Here is an 18,274-nt window from a genome sequence, read left to right on the forward strand (position 1 = left end):
TATGAGGAGGTGATGAGGACACAGAGGCAGAGGACATGGGACAGTGGTTGTGGGAATGGGACAGGATATGAACTGCGTTGTCAGTGCTGAGTCAATCTGTGTAGAACATATGTGGAGCATTCTTGGCATATTTGAATGCTTTTGGGTATATTTCAAATTAAATAGCTTTCAGAGTATTTAGATAGTGGGTCATGTCATTTGTTTGGGCTTATGAGCACAGTTTTGTCCTGATAATTTGAAACACCCTTGGGCCTTATTGTGTATAATACAGAAATTCAGGGGCCCAGGGCAAGAAGCCTCACATGGCCCCTCTCTAATATTAATTAATTGGCAGAGGTTCCAATTCTGAGGTTCCAAAGATCCTGGGTCCTGGGACAACAGACCTCACCACTGTTGACTGCTCTGCTTTTAACCTGTGAATACCAAGACATACATTGGCAGACAGTGATGCATAGACTGCTGGTAATTTCGATGATCCATTCTGAATGAAGTTTAATTTAAAGGGGCTCAGTGCCATCTGCTTGTCTTCCTGATGTTACTGCTTTACCTGGAATGATCTACAATATGGCATTAAACTTGTCTATCTTCATGGACACAAGAAGGAGACTCCACCAGAATTAAAGTTACAGGTCAGATCTGTGGAGAGGCAAGCCCACTTACAGCACAGATGTCAGATTATGGAGCATTCCAGCCAACGCAATAACATGCCCATGGAATAAGAATAAAGAATAAAATATGTCTACTTAAGCACATTGTGGGAAGAACTACGAGACCTACTTGATGAGAACATGAGTTGTAAAATTGTGGAAGTCTGAAGACTACCATTGTTGCATGTTTTATTCTTGTTCAACATTTTTTGCTACTTTAAATCTGCAGCTGGTATAATCAAAAGACAAATAGTGGTCTGCTTGTAATCTCCTAGTAGCTAACTGAGGCCATTATGAAATGCTACGTTATGGCTTTCATTTCAAATTTCCAGCACCTGGTTTTGCAATAATAAAATACCAGAGTGCTGCTCACATTGGCCCGTGTCATTGCTATTTGTCAGTACTAATGCCATCTATCAGCAAAAGAACATTTCCACAACAAACAGTGAGATACACGTGGGTCACAGAGACACACAGATCAGGCCAGTGTTTACTACCGCACAGAGCTGACAGCAGTACTACAAGTCTACTGCACACATACACAAGACTGTTTTGAATACTCTATAGAACATGGTATGAATGCTTAGGAAAAATATCTTTGGAATTACTGAGTTTATTGACATGAAACAAAAATGGGCAGAAAGTTCAGTGTTTTTTCTGTAGTATTGTCATGATACTAACATTTGAACTTGATTTTGAAATAGACTTGATTCTAGTTTCTATTCTGATGCCATGATGATAACTAAAAACACATTTTCAAATTCATTTTCAACATTAAGTAATAGTACTTTATTTTATATTGCCATGTGGTCTTATATTTGTGTAATCCATCAGTGGTCCAGGTAGGTTCCATAGCGATCCATGGGCGTGTGCTAGTCTGTGTGCTCTTGTACTTGTTCTGATACAGCTCAAGATCATTCTAAAGCTATTCAGGAAAGGTTCATTTCTGTCCTGTGAATCTGACTTTTTTGTATCAGTACCTGCTCAAATGTAGTTTTTACACTGATTAGTATCTGATTTTCCCTACGTCTCTGTCAGCTTGACATAAACTAGGTCCAAACATCAGCAAACTCAAATAGGCTCTAAAATAAGACATCAAACACCACACACCAGCACTGTGACCTTTCTACTTACCTTTAACTAGTAACACTACTAATACTACTAACTACTATACTACTACTAATTACTACTACTAATTACTACTACTAGGCCTACTACTTATAATGCTGCATTGGATTGTATACTATATCAAGAATATGTCCATATAAATATGCTATTACCTTATCACTGATTCCTCACCTCTTCAACCCAGTCAAGTGGAAACTGCAGCCTCTGGGCAGCCATGTTGGCTCCTCTCACTTGTCATCAGTCTGTCAGCTAATTGCCCCAGTGCTGATAATGTCTTTGGCAGAGGAAAGAAGAGATCATTTCACTTGAGAAATGTAAATGATGCAGACATAGGGTGGAGTGAAGGGTCAGTTTGAGACCAGCGTGTCTCATACTAACAAGGTAACCTGATAAAGCCCACAGGAAACTAATCACATGACTTGAACAGATCATAGCTGGGACCTATGGGTTTGGGGAGACATCAAAGTCCTCCTCCTGAGATATTTTGATTAGATTGTCTTGGATTGTCTGCTGTGTAGACATTTGGTATGAGGAGATTGTGTGAATTAAACTGGGAATGAATGGAAAGAAGTGTAGCAAGTGTAGCTTTTTAAAAATCTAGTTCGAGACAACCCTTTTTTTGTCAATTATATGCTTGGATCTTTTTAATCGTATTGTAATCCTCTGTCTCAGTAAGAGCATGTGATTTGGAGCAGAGTTCAGACTTTGGAGGATAATTTCTTAGTTTATGATGATATGTTTATGTTCATGAAATTCAACGAGAAAATCATGATTAATAATTCTTTACGTATCACCCAGCCCTACTTAGCAGTTGTCCAAGTTTAATTTATGAATGAATGAAAACATGCTAATACAAAACCTTAGTCACAAATTTGACCTTCCTGTGTGAATGACTTCTGTCTGAACAATGTGATGACTCATGTTTGATTTGACCACAGTTGTGCCTGGTCATATCCACACCTATGAAGTATTTGCTCTTACTTATCAGTGCTTAAAGGTAGCTGCCCACAAGATGACTAATTTCTTAACTCCTCTCTCTTCACTTTCCCAAAATGTCAACCATCATCCTGCATTTGAACGCTTCCACAGACGTTTTACCATTCTTTCTCCCTCCCTTTCTCTGACCATCCCACCAGGGCTTTTGTTTCATTGCACAATACTGACGTGCACGGGTGGCGCGCACTGTAAACACGCCTGTCTGCACCTTCCTCCTACAAAGTGGAGCTAATAAATCTTGTGCTGACAGTAAACAGTGTCCCGGTGCAACGCTGTGGCCAAGGGGTCTAATCCTCCTCTTCAAAGTGTGACTGTGGGAGCTGCTGATGTGAGGAGGACGCCTGAGTGGGCAAAAGGGCTGCTCCATCACCAGCTCTGCTCTGTCACTTAGTCTGTGTAGTCCAGACTTGTCACAGGTCCAGATCTGACCACACATTTCTTACTATGTTTATCTTCTTCAGTGTTAAAATTTATTCTTGTGAGCTTTTTACCATTATAATGTTGTTACCTCATCAAAAACATACCTGGCTTTGTGTATATTTCATTCACGTTTCATTCATGTTTGAGTAAACCTTTATTACCAGCCTGTCTACATCTACAATGCTCAAAATGCAACAGCTCCTTTTACCTTTTGTTCAGTAGAGAGAGGTAATTTTCCAAAGGATTCTAGTGAAGGTGTATGGAGTTTTAAAACACAGTGGAGGATTTCCTGTATTACCACATAACATGAGTTTTCTGTTTGAGAGAAGAACACAGCCTAAATATGCAGGGTTTGTGTGTCTAACATGTGTGAATGAAATAAAACACAACTCTAGGTATGTTTGTGATGAGGAAACAACATTATAACATAGATAAGAAAAGAGCTTAAATAGTTTAATCAACAAAAGCACCTCTAATGTAATGGTAATAATAACTGACTGTAATAACTGATGACTAAATCAGTAGCAGCTAAATCAGTAGCCAAGATAAACAGTTAAGGTTGCTGACTAATGTTTGTATGTATCAACCATAGATGTAGTCATTGGTTTAATGTGTAATGTTAGGTAGAAACTAAGAGATTTGTTGGCCATTGTTTTGGTTGGCTGGGAACTTTTCCCTATTCAACAGAAACAATATGTAGATTTAAGTTGTTATTTACCAAGGCAACAATCCAAATTTTCATCAATCTGAAACCCATGGATATATACCTAGGTTTAAAGTACATTTTGGTTCTAGGAGCTGGTACATGTTCGATTCGATGCTCGATCCCATTAGACAAGTCTGCTGCTGCACAAACAACACCACAGTTTCTTTTCTTGAGGCTTTATCTCTATAGACTCTTGTTTTGTCTTGCAAACATATCATGTCATATCTGCTTTCTGCCCAGACTTCTGGCTGGAGCTCCGAAAGAGAAGGCCCCATCCCTCCCCAATGTGAACGAAACTGGAGCAGTGTACTCCTGCCCCATCACCACAGACATCAATGACTGCATCCCCATGGACCTCCTCACCTCAAGTAAGCAGCGGATTTGAATATTTGACTTTCATACAACCAGAGTTAGCAGATCAAATATTAAAAGTTGACTCAAGATTCAATTCAAGAAAAAAAGAACCCAGAGAAACACTGAAAGCACCGTTCGTCTTTAGATGTAAATAGTGCCGTGCCTGCCCAGATTTAGTCACAGGGCTCACACTGGGATACTCTTCTCCCCTAATCTGGATTATAATCTGGTTTCATTGGGTAGACTACATAAATCATTTCAAGTAACAGCATGTATGTATCACCATGTCCATTTGTCGTTGATAACCCATATTATTGAATCACTGACAAATATTTTATCATTTGAATCGTTCCAGCTGACCCTTCTTTAGAAATGGTGGAGGGAATGTGGCTAGGAGTGACTGTGGCAACACAACGGGATCAACAGCCCAGCCGCATACTGGTAGGATGACGAAAACATTCAAATACTCTTTTTTTTTTTTTTTCCCCAAATGCATATTATTCACTGTTGCCCTGTTTTTCTTTATTTTCCTTGTTTTTCAGGCATGCGGTCACCGTTACGTGAAGATCATTCCCGGTGGCACAGAGGAGCAGTGGCGCATGATTGGCAAATGCTTCGTCAGAGGGAACGACCTGACCTATGACAATTCAGACGACTGGCAGTATCGCAGCTACGAGATGTGCGACCCCAACAGGGACTTTCAGATGGAGGGCATGTGCAATATGGGCATCTCAGGGGGCATGACTGACACGGAAGTATATCTCGGAGCAACTGGAAGCTATACGTGGCAAGGTAAGGTTTTTTCAATATACAAAAGTTTAAAATTGGATACAGTTAAAAATACATTACATAACAAAAAATAATACTCAGTGTTATATTTCTATTGTTCGTCCCGGTCCTATTTCTGTTATTAAGCAAGCCATGCACAAATTGGCCTGTAAGTCATTGCACTAGGACTTATTTTTACTGTAGAATAATGAGTCATCAGAAGCATTAACAAAACTTTAGCCTCATCGTGTAATTGCTAAGATTTTCAAGGAAATACAAAACAGCCTAGATCAAAAAGATGACTAGAGAGGTTAGTGTTTTTTTGTTTTTTTGTTTTTGGATGTAAACATTTTTCTGATTGGCCAAATGTATTTGGCCAAATGAATTTATTGCAGCTATGAGACCCCCAAAAGTAGAAATCAAAATTGAATTAAAGTTTTGTACTTAATATGTGAATTCAGTCTGATACTGGTATAATAGTATAAACAATCACTAATACAACACAATATTCCCTGTTCATCAATACAACTGTCACCAACAGTTTTATTATTGTGTTTTTACGTAGGAGATGTTCACATAAGATGGACAAATCCTAGCGAATCTATGCACTGGGACACCGCAGACAAAAAACTTGGACAGTTGCTACGATACAGACAAAGCTATATTGGTAACTATTTTCTCGAGCTCTTTCTAAAACCCTGGAGCTGTAACAATTAACATTTAACTAACGTTGAACTTTCTTCATTCAGGTTATTCAGTGCTAGAGGAGAAAAAGCTGCTGACTCTTGACGACTACACAGTGGTGTCAGGGGCTCCCAGGGACGAGTCCAGGGGTTCGGTTCTGTTTATAAAGAAGTTGGACACTTCCACAGAGATAGTTCTGGTCATCCCTGGGGAACAAATTGGCTCTTACTTTGGGAACAGTCTTGCAGTGACTGACCTCAACAATGATGAGTAAGTTTTAACCACTAAAAATGTAAAGCTAGTGTGTTTTGTTCTTTCATGTCAGTTAATAATGAGAAGAGAGAAAAAATACATTCCAGTGTAAGACAGACTTCATACAATTTACCAAATAAATAGCCTTCAACAGTTATGTAACAGAAGTTGCGCAGTAGTTTTTCAGTAACGTAGTAGTGTTTTTTTATAGTGAAAACTACTTCATAGCAGCCATTCAGATTTATTTTTATAACACATTCCTAACATCCGAGTTACTCAAAGCGAATGATGTATAACTTTCAGAGGCCAGAGCAGGGTTTTGCTGCTTGGATAATGGTAACAACAACTAGCATGCTAACAGTGCATCAGCCTTACTTCCTGGTTCACAGACAATAAAAAAAGCTTTATAATTAGATACAGACAGTACATAAGCACCGTGGCAAGACGTAATACATTAAAAAAAAATGGGTACAGCAACTTTTAAAAAAGTAGTATAAAGAAAATGTACACATGATAAATATTTACCCCCAAAAATACTGTTCCATCATCATATTGAACAATAAGTAAATATAGTATATATTATGACAAGCCTAGTCTATATATTGATGTTGTGATTCTTGTGAAATCAGTGTCCTTGGATTTTATCAGTGGAATAAAACTACTTAATGCTTGGATGCTCCGTTACTGTAATCTTGTGAGGAGAATGCGGTGATGAATGATAGAAACCACTCCTCTCTTACCAACTCAGATAATCTTTTCATCATGAGTTTTTATCTTGCTGTGAGTGAAATGCCTGGACTAATGTTGCTTGTACATTTTTCCAGCTGGAACGACCTGATAGTGGGTGCCCCCTTTTACTTTGACCGGATGAAGGAGCGAGGTGGAGCCGTGTACATCTATATGAACGAGAACGGCTCTTTCCAGAAGACCCCCACCCTGGTCCTGACTGGTCCTGCCGCCTCTGGGTTTGGCTTTGCCCTGGCTGCTATTGGGGACATAAATCAAGATGGCTTTCAAGGTATTACTGATGCAAAAAGTTCCATTTAAGTATGCGTACTCTACATAACGAAAACAATCAACAAATGTGTAAAAGGAATTAAACTATGTCATTTCCCATTAACTTTTAATATTGTAATGCTGTCACTCTTCTTCAGTATTTAACTTAACAACAGACTACAAGTACAGTGCAGTAGTAATCAATACCTTGATAGTGCTGCCATCTAGAGGGCAAATGTAGTATTGATAAGAACAAGAACCTTTTATTCTCACACAATTGGGGATATCTCAGTGTTGCAACGCAAAGTACATGAAGAGCAGGAGAACTAAAGTAACGTGTGAGCTTTAAGCCATGTTATAATCTTGTTTCTTCATCAAAAACATCCCCGGAGTTGTGTTTCGCTTCATTCATACTTTGAGTAATCCTTTATCATTAGTCTGTCCACATCTCCAGAGCTCAAAATGTTCCACATTGTGATGATCTTGTAGTGGCAGACTTCAAATTAACAGCTACCTTTTACCTTTAGTTCAGTAGAAATTGACAATCCCAGGTCTGAAATTTTCCAAATGATTCTAGTGCATGTGTATGAAGTTTAAAAACACAGTGGAGCACTTCCTGTATTACCACATGACATCACAATATGGAACAGAAGGACTCGGCCTAAATATGCAGGGTTTGTGTATTAAAAATGTGTGAGTGAAACGAAAAAACTCCAGCTATGTTTTGATGAGGAAACAACATTATATTTTTGTTCATAATCAAAAAGAAAAACTAAATAAAATGTGCAACAGCAGATAAAGTGACTGCATTGTTAGTAACTGTGGTGATTCACACAATGATAAAGTAGTGAACGTGATTCTACAAGCAGGTGACACATGTACAGAACTAGCAGTGTCCATTGTATTGAATTCACATCTGATCAGTAATAATTCTTTTCTGAATAGATTTTGCTGTGGGTGCGCCATTCCATGCGACAGGCCAGTTGTACATCTGGACTGGGAGTAAACAGGGGATCTCAGAGAAACCCAGTCAGGTAATATGATGGCAAACAAGAGTGAATGAGGTCTGTCGCGATACTTATACTATACTTATACTTACTACTATATCAACTTGTCCTCCATAAATGGAATGGAATCATTTTTGGGGACAATATTGATCGTGTGTCATTTTTCTTTGCAATATGATAAGATTTGAGCAATAGAAGGTTGAATTATGAACTAAAATTACATAAATTACTTATAGGTGCATTGTGTAACTTTTTGGTTGGGGGTCCGTCACCGTTTCTATGAATATGTCATTGCTCTGTCTGAAATGTTCTGCAGTATGACATTAATCAGCTCTATCTTACATGTATTCAATTACAGGTGGTTTTATAGCTCAAAAACAGGCATTCTGACTGTGAATGGGGTTGCCTCTCCACAGATCTGACTTGTAACTTGGTCTGGTTTGGTCTCCATGAAGACAGAAAGGTTTTATACCATTCCGTTAAACATTCCAGACAAAGCAATAAGCAATGAGTTACACAATGCACCTTTAAGTGTTGCATTCTTCTATTTATTTTAGATGAGGTGTTATGCAAAAAGGTAATGTGGTGATCTAAATATGTTATGTGTTAGTAGTTAATATCCCGTAGAATTAAAATACCTCCTCTGTAACAGTTTTGTACTTTTTAATGTACTTTTTCATGAATAAATCTGGTTTGGTTTTAATATTATGGGTTATCAGCTATATTCAGCAATATATGCACTTCAAAATGTATGTGAAAGGCCTATTTAGTTTGTGATAAATCATTAGTCTTTGTCTCCCCCTGCAGGTGATTGAAGGTAAATCCATTGGAACTGGCTTTACAACGTTTGGTTACTCCATCAGCGGGGGCATGGACATGGATGAGAACAGTTATCCAGATATTTTAGTGGGTTCTCTTGATGACCACATTGCTTTATTAAGGTACAGTAAGATAATAACAATACAATAACAATTTTGCTTCAACATTGTGATTTTTTTTTTTTTTTTTCATTAAATGCTAAAGCTTTGTTTTTCTTTTTCTAGATCAAGACCTGTTATCCATTTAACAAAAGACGTAACAGTGGAGCCAAAAATTGTTGACCCTAATCAGTGTTTAAACCAACCATGGTAAGTAGTCTGGTCATTTCTTTGTTAAAAGGAAATGACAAAAACAAATGTAACTTTTTACTGACTCTAAAATAATATTTCTGAATTTTACAGCATTACCGCCACTGTCTGCATGTCTTTTACACTGAGCAACGGTAACAAAAACTTCAAGAGAACTATCAGTAAGTAAAAAGCATGTGAGATGAAACCATACACTGTAATATTGGTACTAACTATTTTTGCTTGTTTTCTGCAGATGTGAATTACATGATTGAAGCGGACATGGACACAAGGAAGAGCGCCCGTGTGCTGTTCCAGGACAATAATTTAGACACCTACACTGGCGTCCTAGCTTTAACTGCTTCACAAACACAATGTCAAACTTTGAAGCTCTCTGTGGTGGTAAGATACTTATACTTACAGTGGGACAAAACAGTTTTTAAATAGAGCTGTTAAACTAGGCAATGAAGGACTAAAGAAGAGAGTGAGGGGGAGGAACAATGTGATTGGTCTAACACGTATCCATACTTCAAATTCTAGGTGTTTGTATCAGAAATAACTGGTTGCAAGCAGGGCAGATCTGTGGGTTGTCACCAAGTACCTGAAACTGCAGTCCCACTGGAGCTAGAACATGCCCATTTTTGACCACAAACCTTGTTTTTTGCACTAAAAATTACTAAAACAGAGTCAAACACCACATATACACTTTAGTGTAAAAAGTGTAAAGTGTAGATATAGAGTTTAGATCCATTTTATTATAATACTTGATGTAATATCTTTATTTATTTTCATAAATGAAAGGCAAATGACAATTACGTTTTTAACAGGCTCCACTACGAGACAAACTTGAGCCAGTGGTCTTCTCTCTGAACGTTTCCATAAGTGAGCAAAAGCCAAAAGTAAGGCGTTCCTTACAGAACTTGGATGCATACCCAATATTCAGCCAGGAGCAGAAACTCACACAGAGAACGGAGGTACAACATTATATCATAGATTCAAAATGTACATAATGTAGGTCCTTTAGAGACAATACATCGAATTATACTTAATTTTTTTGTTGTAGATTAACTTTCTGAAAGAGTGTGGCGCAGACAACACATGCTCCAGTAACCTGCAGCTGACAGCTCAGTATGTGGATGACAAGGAGACCCCCTACCCCAGGTAATCTAACCCTGTCATTAGATTAACTGTAATTTTGTGCAAATTTTTATTGAAAGTATTATTTTTATATATTTTAAATGATTAAGTGGCAGTGCTGCAAGTTGTTTATGCAAGAGACTTGACTTACCCACTGTTTTGATGATTAAAATGGTGTATTTCATATTAACTTTGAGCAGTTGGCAAAGTGGTTTTAACACAGAAATTGTGGTATTAAAATGCTTTTGGTCTTAATAAACTGTGAGATATCATGAGAAATGTTGATTATGATTCAGTGTTTGCTAGAATGATATATATTTTGGGGTTCAATATTTATTGTGTGCATTTTTTTGTTGCAGTGGTGGGGAAGCTTCTAGTATTTGTTATGAAAGTAAAGGCATGAAAAAGTAACTTCCAGGAGGGATAATGCTGCTTTACTTTTTATTGTGTCATAAAGTAGTTTCAATATTCTCGCTTGACAGGACCCTGTGATTCGATCATGTGATTCTATTTCAATTTTTATTATTTTTTTAATATATATCAACATAAAGCACCTATAACCTGTTCCAACCAAGGTTTACAAATATATTTACAGACAGGGAGACTTCCAGGTGTTCCAGTACAGCAGTGACATCAGGTACATCTGGCTGTTGGTGGAGGTGACCAATGTGCCCTCTGGTGGTAAAGTGGCAGAAGACGCTCACCAGGCCGAGCTGAATGTGACCATCCCAGAGGCTCTGAGGTACTCTGGGGTCCGATCTGAGGTGAGAGTCCACCAGGGGGCAGCAGAAGGCAACACAAACTACTTCTTATCACTAATGGCCATGACTGGACTAATAGTTGTTTTTCATTTTCTCAACTGTGTATAGGATCACAGTGTTGAATGCAGTCTGGAAGAAACTCTCATGTGTGAACTTGGCAATCCACTCAAAGGCAATCACAAGGTAGGATTTAGTTAATAGTGATAAAATAGTTTTAACATGAATAGCAGGCTCATTTTTCAAATTTTGTGTCACCAGGTATCACTGATGCTCATATTTGAGACATCTGGGATTGATCTGTACACACACGAAATTATTTCCCAGCTGCTTCTTTCAACGTGAGTTTTTCAAATGTCATTATATTTTATTTTAATATTATGACAAGATCTTTCAGTCTTTTTTCTATGTACTTTCTGCACACTTACATGTACCTCTCGTTTTATTATTCCTCAAACTTACACAGCTTGAAACTTTTCTTTACCTTCACTCACCCCAAACCTGAAAAGTGAAACACCAGTCAGTCATAACATAATAGCGATTAGCCTTCAGTTCAACAAACTGCACTCATCTGTGTATTCTGAAATAAAAATCAGAGCCTGAAGTCTGTAGTGGCTCTTTGATTTGGCCCACACTGTGTTATTTGAAATGGCAATGAATTCATTCACCTTCTGTACAACACAATGACCTCCTTATGGAAAGTTAACAACAAAAAAAGTATTTATAGCAATAACTGTAGACACTGAGAGCCCCATTTCTCTATAAACATATAACTGTGCTGGTGCATTATGTAAAGTACCCATATTACACTATTTTATCATCTATGTTATAATGTTGTTTCCTTATCACAAACATAACTGGAGTTGTATTTTTTTATCATTCACACATGTTTAACACACAAATCCTGCATATTTAGACTGAGTTCTTGTCTCAAACGGAAAACACTCTCTTCCACCGTGTGATGTCATGTGGTAATAAAGTGCTCCACTGTGTTTTGAAACTCCATACACCTTTATTGGAATCATTTGAATAATTTCAGCCATGGAATTGCCAGTCTCTAGTAAACAAAAGGTAAAAAGTATCTGTTAACTTGAAAACTACTGCTTCATGACATCACAAGAAGGAACAGAGCATTTTGAGCTTTGGCAGACTAATAATAAAAGGTTACTCAAACACATGTGAATGAAATAAAGCAACAACAATTCTGAGTATGTTTTTGATGAGGTAACAATATTATAACATGGCTTAAAGCTCACGAGTGAATTTTGCATAATATAGGAACTTTAAGAAGTGTCAGAAGACAGATTTGTAGCAATTAATAATCAGTAATAATATTAAGAATCAGTGGTCATGCCTTTGTGTGTGCTCAAGTTTCAAACATCTGTCTATGGTATGTCAAGATAATGCAGTACTTTCTCTTTCTTTCCAGTGTCAGTGAGCAGAATGACCTGTTTCCTGTTCCCATTGGCCTCCTGATTGAAAACACCATCCGCCCTTCATTCTCAATGTAAGTCCATACCTCTGAAATACTCAAAACAACTATATCCACTATATACATTCTATTTCCCAATCTCCCTTTAGAGTCAACCCTGTGGTGCAGACTCAGTTCAGTGGTACGGTGAAGGGCGAGTCTGCCATGGTCAACAGCAGTGACGTGGGCAGCCTGGTGGAGTTCACCTTCAATGTGAGTCACCTCAGCTCATCTATATTAAGACTGCATTCACAATACATCCACGCCCAGGCTTTCATGTCTCCACGCGTCGCAACTTTAATACTGCGTAGGGGGAAACGAGCCTTGGTTTTGGTGGCATGTGACTGAGTGGATGCTTTTTTAAAAAAAAAATCTTTTTACAGTTTCTTTATGCTATTTTCAGGGTATTATTTAATCATTTGTTTATTTATTCTGATAACAAACACAAACAACAGTGACATTAAAGGTGCAATGTCCATTGTTCAACTTGATGACATTAGACTTATCAAGTATGAATTTATTAATTTACAGGTGTTTTAATTGCTTGAAAAATATGCCTTCTGGCTGTGATCACCTCTCCACAGACTTGACCCGTAACTTGGCCTAGTGGCAGTTTCTTATCTCTTCTTATCTCCATAGAAATAATAAAGTTAGATGTCATATGTGGAATATTCCAGGCAATATCTAATTATAATTATACACAACTTAACTTACATAGTTTTTATAAATTTTCATACTCCTTGATATTATTGTTACTTTGCAGCTGATGTCATCAACATTCCCTGGGTGTGTGATGCTAACTGTAGGCTCTGCTTTGTCTGAAGCTTTGTTACTCAAATTCGTCTTTAATCGGAGCTTTGTTTTAACACATCAGCACATCTGACCAGAAAGCACTGAGTTAGTTGGAACTACAACAAGTGAACAAATTTTGTGCTGTTTAACAAACTGTTAAACTCGAATAACATTACCGTCAGTTAGTCACATTCACCTTTTTGTTGAAAATCACATTGAACAGGATCATGAACTCTTGTATTAATCATGTGCTCCTGAAAATGAGTCCATTTTGTTTTTTGTCCTGAGTTTTCGGACAATCTTACAACTTTTTTGACAGTGTTTGCTAATGTGTGCATTTTCTCACCATGGTAACGTCTGAACATTCCAAGTAAACATACAGGCGGAACACCCCCAGCAGGAGGTCACTGCAGAGTATCAATTGACTTGATTTCTGTATTTATGTAACAGCATTTTTATATTATTTGTAGGTGAACATTGGAGGACAGCCTTTGGGAGACCTGGCTACGCTGGCAGTGGAGTTTGAGTGGCCAGCTGAGGTCACCAACGGCAAGTGGCTCCTGTACCTGACCAAGATCACCGTGGCAACCGACTCTGAGACAGAGTGCACCCCGCCCGGAGACATCGTCAACCCGCTCAACCTCACTGTAAGCATGCACACACAGCCAGACTCCCACATAGTACAGAATAGAAAATAAATAGAGGTTTTGAAATTTTAACAATGTATTGTGGTCAGTATTCAAAAATAGAAAAAGTTTTAATAGTGTATTGTGTTATATGTACAGTAATAGCTTCTTAATCTAATATAATTTTTCTTTATTTTGAGTGCACAGACCAATTTCTATTTTTGTGTCATTTTTTGTGTCATTTTGATCTTGATTAGTTAAATATTTGTTGTTTATTGCTTGGGAAAACAAGTTATTTTTTACTATAAATTTTTCAATCCTAAGATGCCCCATATTCACATTTTTTATAGTACATTTTCTCAACTGCAGTTAGCTTTTGTTATTGTTTGTACTTTTCTGTTTACAGACGGGTTGCTGTGGCCCAGTGTTCACCACCAACCATCCTGTTTTTGGTTTAGTTTAGTTTTTTTTACATAACTATATTTATCGAGAGCAGTATAAATAAAACATAAACTCTGCATGTTGGTTTAGATGAGTTTCAAAAATAAACTTGAACTTACGAATAAAAGTCCACAGTGAAATGTTGGTGTGAATAAGACCCACTGCCAAACCACAGAATACATTTGTGCTCCCCACATCTAAACACCACAGAGCCCTGAATAGCCCATGTTAATGCCGACATACAAGAATAGACAATGGAAATGCTATTCTGGCCCAGATTTGGTAATGTCTTTATCACAACTAGTAATTACCGAGCAGCTCTCTGATGTAACGTCTCCTCCACTGTCTGTGCTCTTCCCGCTTTTGCCTTGTTGTCTGGCAGTTGTCAGAAAGCCCAAAAAAGCGCACCAAGCGTCAGGTGGTGGTGGATGATGAGGACAATCAGCCCGTCATTATTGAACCACAGGCAGCAATCACCCTGCATGGCCCCAAGAAGGAGAGCTTCCTGCTGGTAAGGGCCACAGCGCCACAAGACCACACCCCACTGTCTTATCACTGTCCTTGTACTTTGTCATCTGAGTGTCCATGTGTTTGATTTGTTAAAGGACTGCGCTAAAGGGACGGCTCGGTGTTGGACCTTCACCTGTCCACTGAGCAACATGTCAAACTCAGCCAAGATCTATGTGCGGTCACGCCTCTGGAACAGCACAATGTTGGAGGTCAGTGCAGAGTGATGACACATAATGGTATTGTTATGGTAATCTGACTAGCAACAGCATTTTCTTTCTTTCTTTTTTTATTTTTTACTTTATTTATTATTGTGGGTGCCAAATAATCATTACATACAACAAATATAATCTGTAGCATTGCATAAAATAAAAAGTATAAATAAACATATATCATAAAAGATATAATATATAAATAAAATAACACACACACACACACACACACACACACATATATATATACTGTTACAAATAGAACTACACAATATAAATGTGCACAATTACATTATTTGACAATGCAGTGTTCTTTTTCAGGGGTCCAAAATGGGTCTCCATACATTATTCACTCTCTTCTTTCAAGCGTTGCATCTCAACAGAAGACTAAACAAATGGTGTGTTTTTACTGTTCTTTCAGGACTATCACAATGCTCTGAGAGTGGAGGTCAGAGGACATGCCTTCTTGAAGCTAATAACTGATAAACCAACCATCAAGATGGACACTCAGAGCACTGAAGTATGTGAAAAAGTATTTTATTATGATCATTGACATGTATATGAGTATTTGACTGGCCCCTTTCATCCTTGTTTAGTTCCGAGTGCAGATAGACCCTCTGGAGGACGTGGAGACACAATACGAACTTCCTCTGTGGATCATCATATCAGCTGCAGTGGCTGGGATTGTCCTATTAGGAATTATTATACTTATACTCTGGAAGGTAAGGCACATAATATTTCAGCACCACTGTGTCCTATACATGTCTGTGAAGTCATTGTTTCTTATAGGCAACATACTATAGCATCTTCATTAGTCCTACATATAGCACCATATATCATTCATACACATTCATCATGTATTCATTGACTTATGAACCCCCCGCCCTCCACCAGTGCGGCTTCTTCCAGCGGGCCAGTCGCAGAGAGATGTACGAGGCCAAGGCGCAGAAGGCTGAGATGAAGATCCAGCCCTCAGAGACAGAGAGACTGACGGAGGACTACTGACCCCTCCTGTGGTGGGGGGCACATACCAGGGCAACTGGGTAAAGCTGCCCTCACTATAGACTCTGCCTTCTGGGTGTGGTTCTCTATGAGTGTCTGGGAAGGATGTTGTGTAGGTGGGCTAAATGCTTAAGTTAAATCGTCATCGTTTAGAGTTTTGGCAAAAAAGGTGCAATTTGTATCTTTTCTGGTGGAGTGTCTGTAACTACTTGTCTTCATGGAGATTTTATGGCTATGTGATGATGACATACTTCCAGATAGACAGCAAGATCCTACTGGAGTTTTCCATATTGATTACATTGTACTTTACCATGAAAACTGTAAAAAAAAATTGAAATTGAACTACATTCATTTCAACTGAACTCATCCGTATAAAATATTATTGGACTAGAATGTTGTGTCATCTGAAACCCAGCATTTAAACTAAACTATCTCAATGACTAGCAGGTGGTGCCATCAGGTCAAATTGCAGGTTAGATCTGTGGAGAGGCATTTCCACTTACAGAGCACTAAAACACCTGCAATGAAAATAATGCTACATAGTTATTTTCAGTGCCATACAGTGGGACACTCCAATCAAGGCAGTAACATCTCTCCAGAGACAAGTAGGTGCTGGGTGCTGTGCCAGAAACGTTACGCAGTGCACAGCCAGAAAACAAATCTTGAGTCAGCTCTAAATTTTATGGGTAGGAAAATTATATAGCCCACCTTGTCCATTCACTGACCTCCCAATTGCCTTTGAATAAACCTTTCTCACCTTTAATCATCCAATCATTTCCATGCATCTAACCCCTGCCTATCTTGTCCGCTCTGCTCACTGTGGGTTTGTTAACATGATTTCTTCACTCTTCCCAATCCAAAATGCTTCTCTCTATTTGCCTGAACACAGCATCCCCTCTCTCCATCATCTGAAATGTCACCATCGTCTGTGTCCTCTCTCTCATCAGCTCGGTTTCTTCAAGCGAGCAGTGTACTACCGCATAATGCCAAAGCACCGAGGGGTGAAAATACGCCAGGCCGAACGCTATCAACTCAATCTGGGATATCAGCCGGAAGAGCCACCCAGGAAGTACTGGATCACCAGCTGGACCGAGATGCAGAGATATTACTACTGAGGCCTGGGCTTGGAGGACACTCGCTCGAATGCTAAGCTATGGCCACAGAAGCCATCAAAAGACATTATAATGACAAGTGAACCACAGAGACTGAAATGGACCAACATTGACATTGAACTTGTCAGTGCAATATACTGAATGTGTGTATAAGAGACTGAAATTTGTTAGTATTTTTTTTACTAAATGCAGTGTTGTATATTTGGACCACACAAATTGTACATTTTGTAATTTTCTTGTTGGAGATTTGAATGTGTTTCCAGACGTAGTGGCTGCCTTTTCCTATAATCAAGTGAATAATTGTACACTGAAAGTTCATCATTTTGAGGTCAGTGGTTGTTGGCACTGTGGGACTCCTGAACCAGCAAATGCAGTAGGAATATGGCACAGAGATTTTGGGGTTTGTTGTGCCACCATCATAGACCAGACATACAGGCACATGTCTTTATCTGTGGATTTTGCTTCATTTGACCCTTATCTTAAAGTACATTTTTTACTATTTATTTGTGACTTGTTTCAACAGAGCCTTAAGATTTCACATACAGGGAGTCGTGACACTGGATTGAATAATATTGAACTAAGATTGTGGTAATGCATTTCAGTTTGTAGATTTTATGACTGTCAAATGTAAATAATGGTACTGATTTCACAAATGCATATGTTGTCTTATATGTTCCGTCATCATGTCGCTTTTAGTTTTTCTATGGGAAAAAGGTGATACTTGGACCGTTTCCAAGGCAACGTGGCCCCCATTGAGGTCAGCCTACAGCACTGAAAATCACTGAACATGGAACGAGTGTTGCTTTTCAGCGTAATTCCGTTGTGGGACTGGCGCCATTAACATAAAAAGGGAATGTGACTGGCCATTGTAAAGACTAGTGGTGTTTTTTACTGTGCACACTCAGTGGAATTAAACTCTTTGTAAAAAAATAGCTGTGATTTATTTCAAACCAATTTTTCAGAGTGGCAGAGTGGTTAGCAGTTTTCATTTTAATATGACTCAACTGTCATATTAAAGAGAATTTACAACACTAACTTCTATAAGAAAATGTGGTTAACTCTGGTGTGCCTTTTCTACTGATGAGTCACTTTCCAGAGCAACATTTAATCAGCTGAACTGAGAATTCTGCTAGAAAGAGCATCTTCAAATTA

At 38.4% G+C, this 18,274-nt stretch overlaps 1 protein-coding gene across 1 annotated transcript in view; it reads left to right on the forward strand.

The window, feature by feature from the left end:
- Window positions 1-18,046, forward strand: part of itga3b (integrin, alpha 3b) — a 35,419-nt gene extending 17,373 nt beyond the window's left edge. Inside the window, exons 2-26 of the mRNA XM_055150475.1 lie at window positions 4,138-4,265; window positions 4,607-4,692; window positions 4,794-5,043; window positions 5,585-5,686; window positions 5,769-5,973; window positions 6,780-6,973; window positions 7,897-7,985; window positions 8,766-8,899; window positions 9,002-9,085; window positions 9,179-9,246; window positions 9,321-9,466; window positions 9,892-10,038; window positions 10,128-10,225; window positions 10,797-10,965; window positions 11,071-11,145; window positions 11,221-11,300; window positions 12,389-12,466; window positions 12,541-12,643; window positions 13,693-13,869; window positions 14,672-14,800; window positions 14,895-15,008; window positions 15,430-15,528; window positions 15,605-15,730; window positions 15,903-16,051; window positions 16,958-18,046. Coding sequence (XP_055006450.1) covers window positions 4,138-4,265; window positions 4,607-4,692; window positions 4,794-5,043; window positions 5,585-5,686; window positions 5,769-5,973; window positions 6,780-6,973; window positions 7,897-7,985; window positions 8,766-8,899; window positions 9,002-9,085; window positions 9,179-9,246; window positions 9,321-9,466; window positions 9,892-10,038; window positions 10,128-10,225; window positions 10,797-10,965; window positions 11,071-11,145; window positions 11,221-11,300; window positions 12,389-12,466; window positions 12,541-12,643; window positions 13,693-13,869; window positions 14,672-14,800; window positions 14,895-15,008; window positions 15,430-15,528; window positions 15,605-15,730; window positions 15,903-16,013 — 2,992 coding nt within the window. The 3' untranslated portion in view covers window positions 16,014-16,051; window positions 16,958-18,046. The remainder of the gene's footprint in view (window positions 1-4,137; window positions 4,266-4,606; window positions 4,693-4,793; window positions 5,044-5,584; window positions 5,687-5,768; window positions 5,974-6,779; window positions 6,974-7,896; window positions 7,986-8,765; window positions 8,900-9,001; window positions 9,086-9,178; window positions 9,247-9,320; window positions 9,467-9,891; window positions 10,039-10,127; window positions 10,226-10,796; window positions 10,966-11,070; window positions 11,146-11,220; window positions 11,301-12,388; window positions 12,467-12,540; window positions 12,644-13,692; window positions 13,870-14,671; window positions 14,801-14,894; window positions 15,009-15,429; window positions 15,529-15,604; window positions 15,731-15,902; window positions 16,052-16,957) is intronic.
- The last annotated feature ends 228 nt before the right edge of the window (window positions 18,047-18,274 follow it).

This window comes from Boleophthalmus pectinirostris, unplaced genomic scaffold, assembly GCF_026225935.1.
Source record: "Boleophthalmus pectinirostris isolate CB_2022bp ecotype Guang Dong unplaced genomic scaffold, ASM2622593v1 HiC_scaffold_14, whole genome shotgun sequence".
In the NCBI taxonomy this organism is placed as follows: domain Eukaryota; kingdom Metazoa; phylum Chordata; class Actinopteri; order Gobiiformes; family Gobiidae; genus Boleophthalmus; species Boleophthalmus pectinirostris.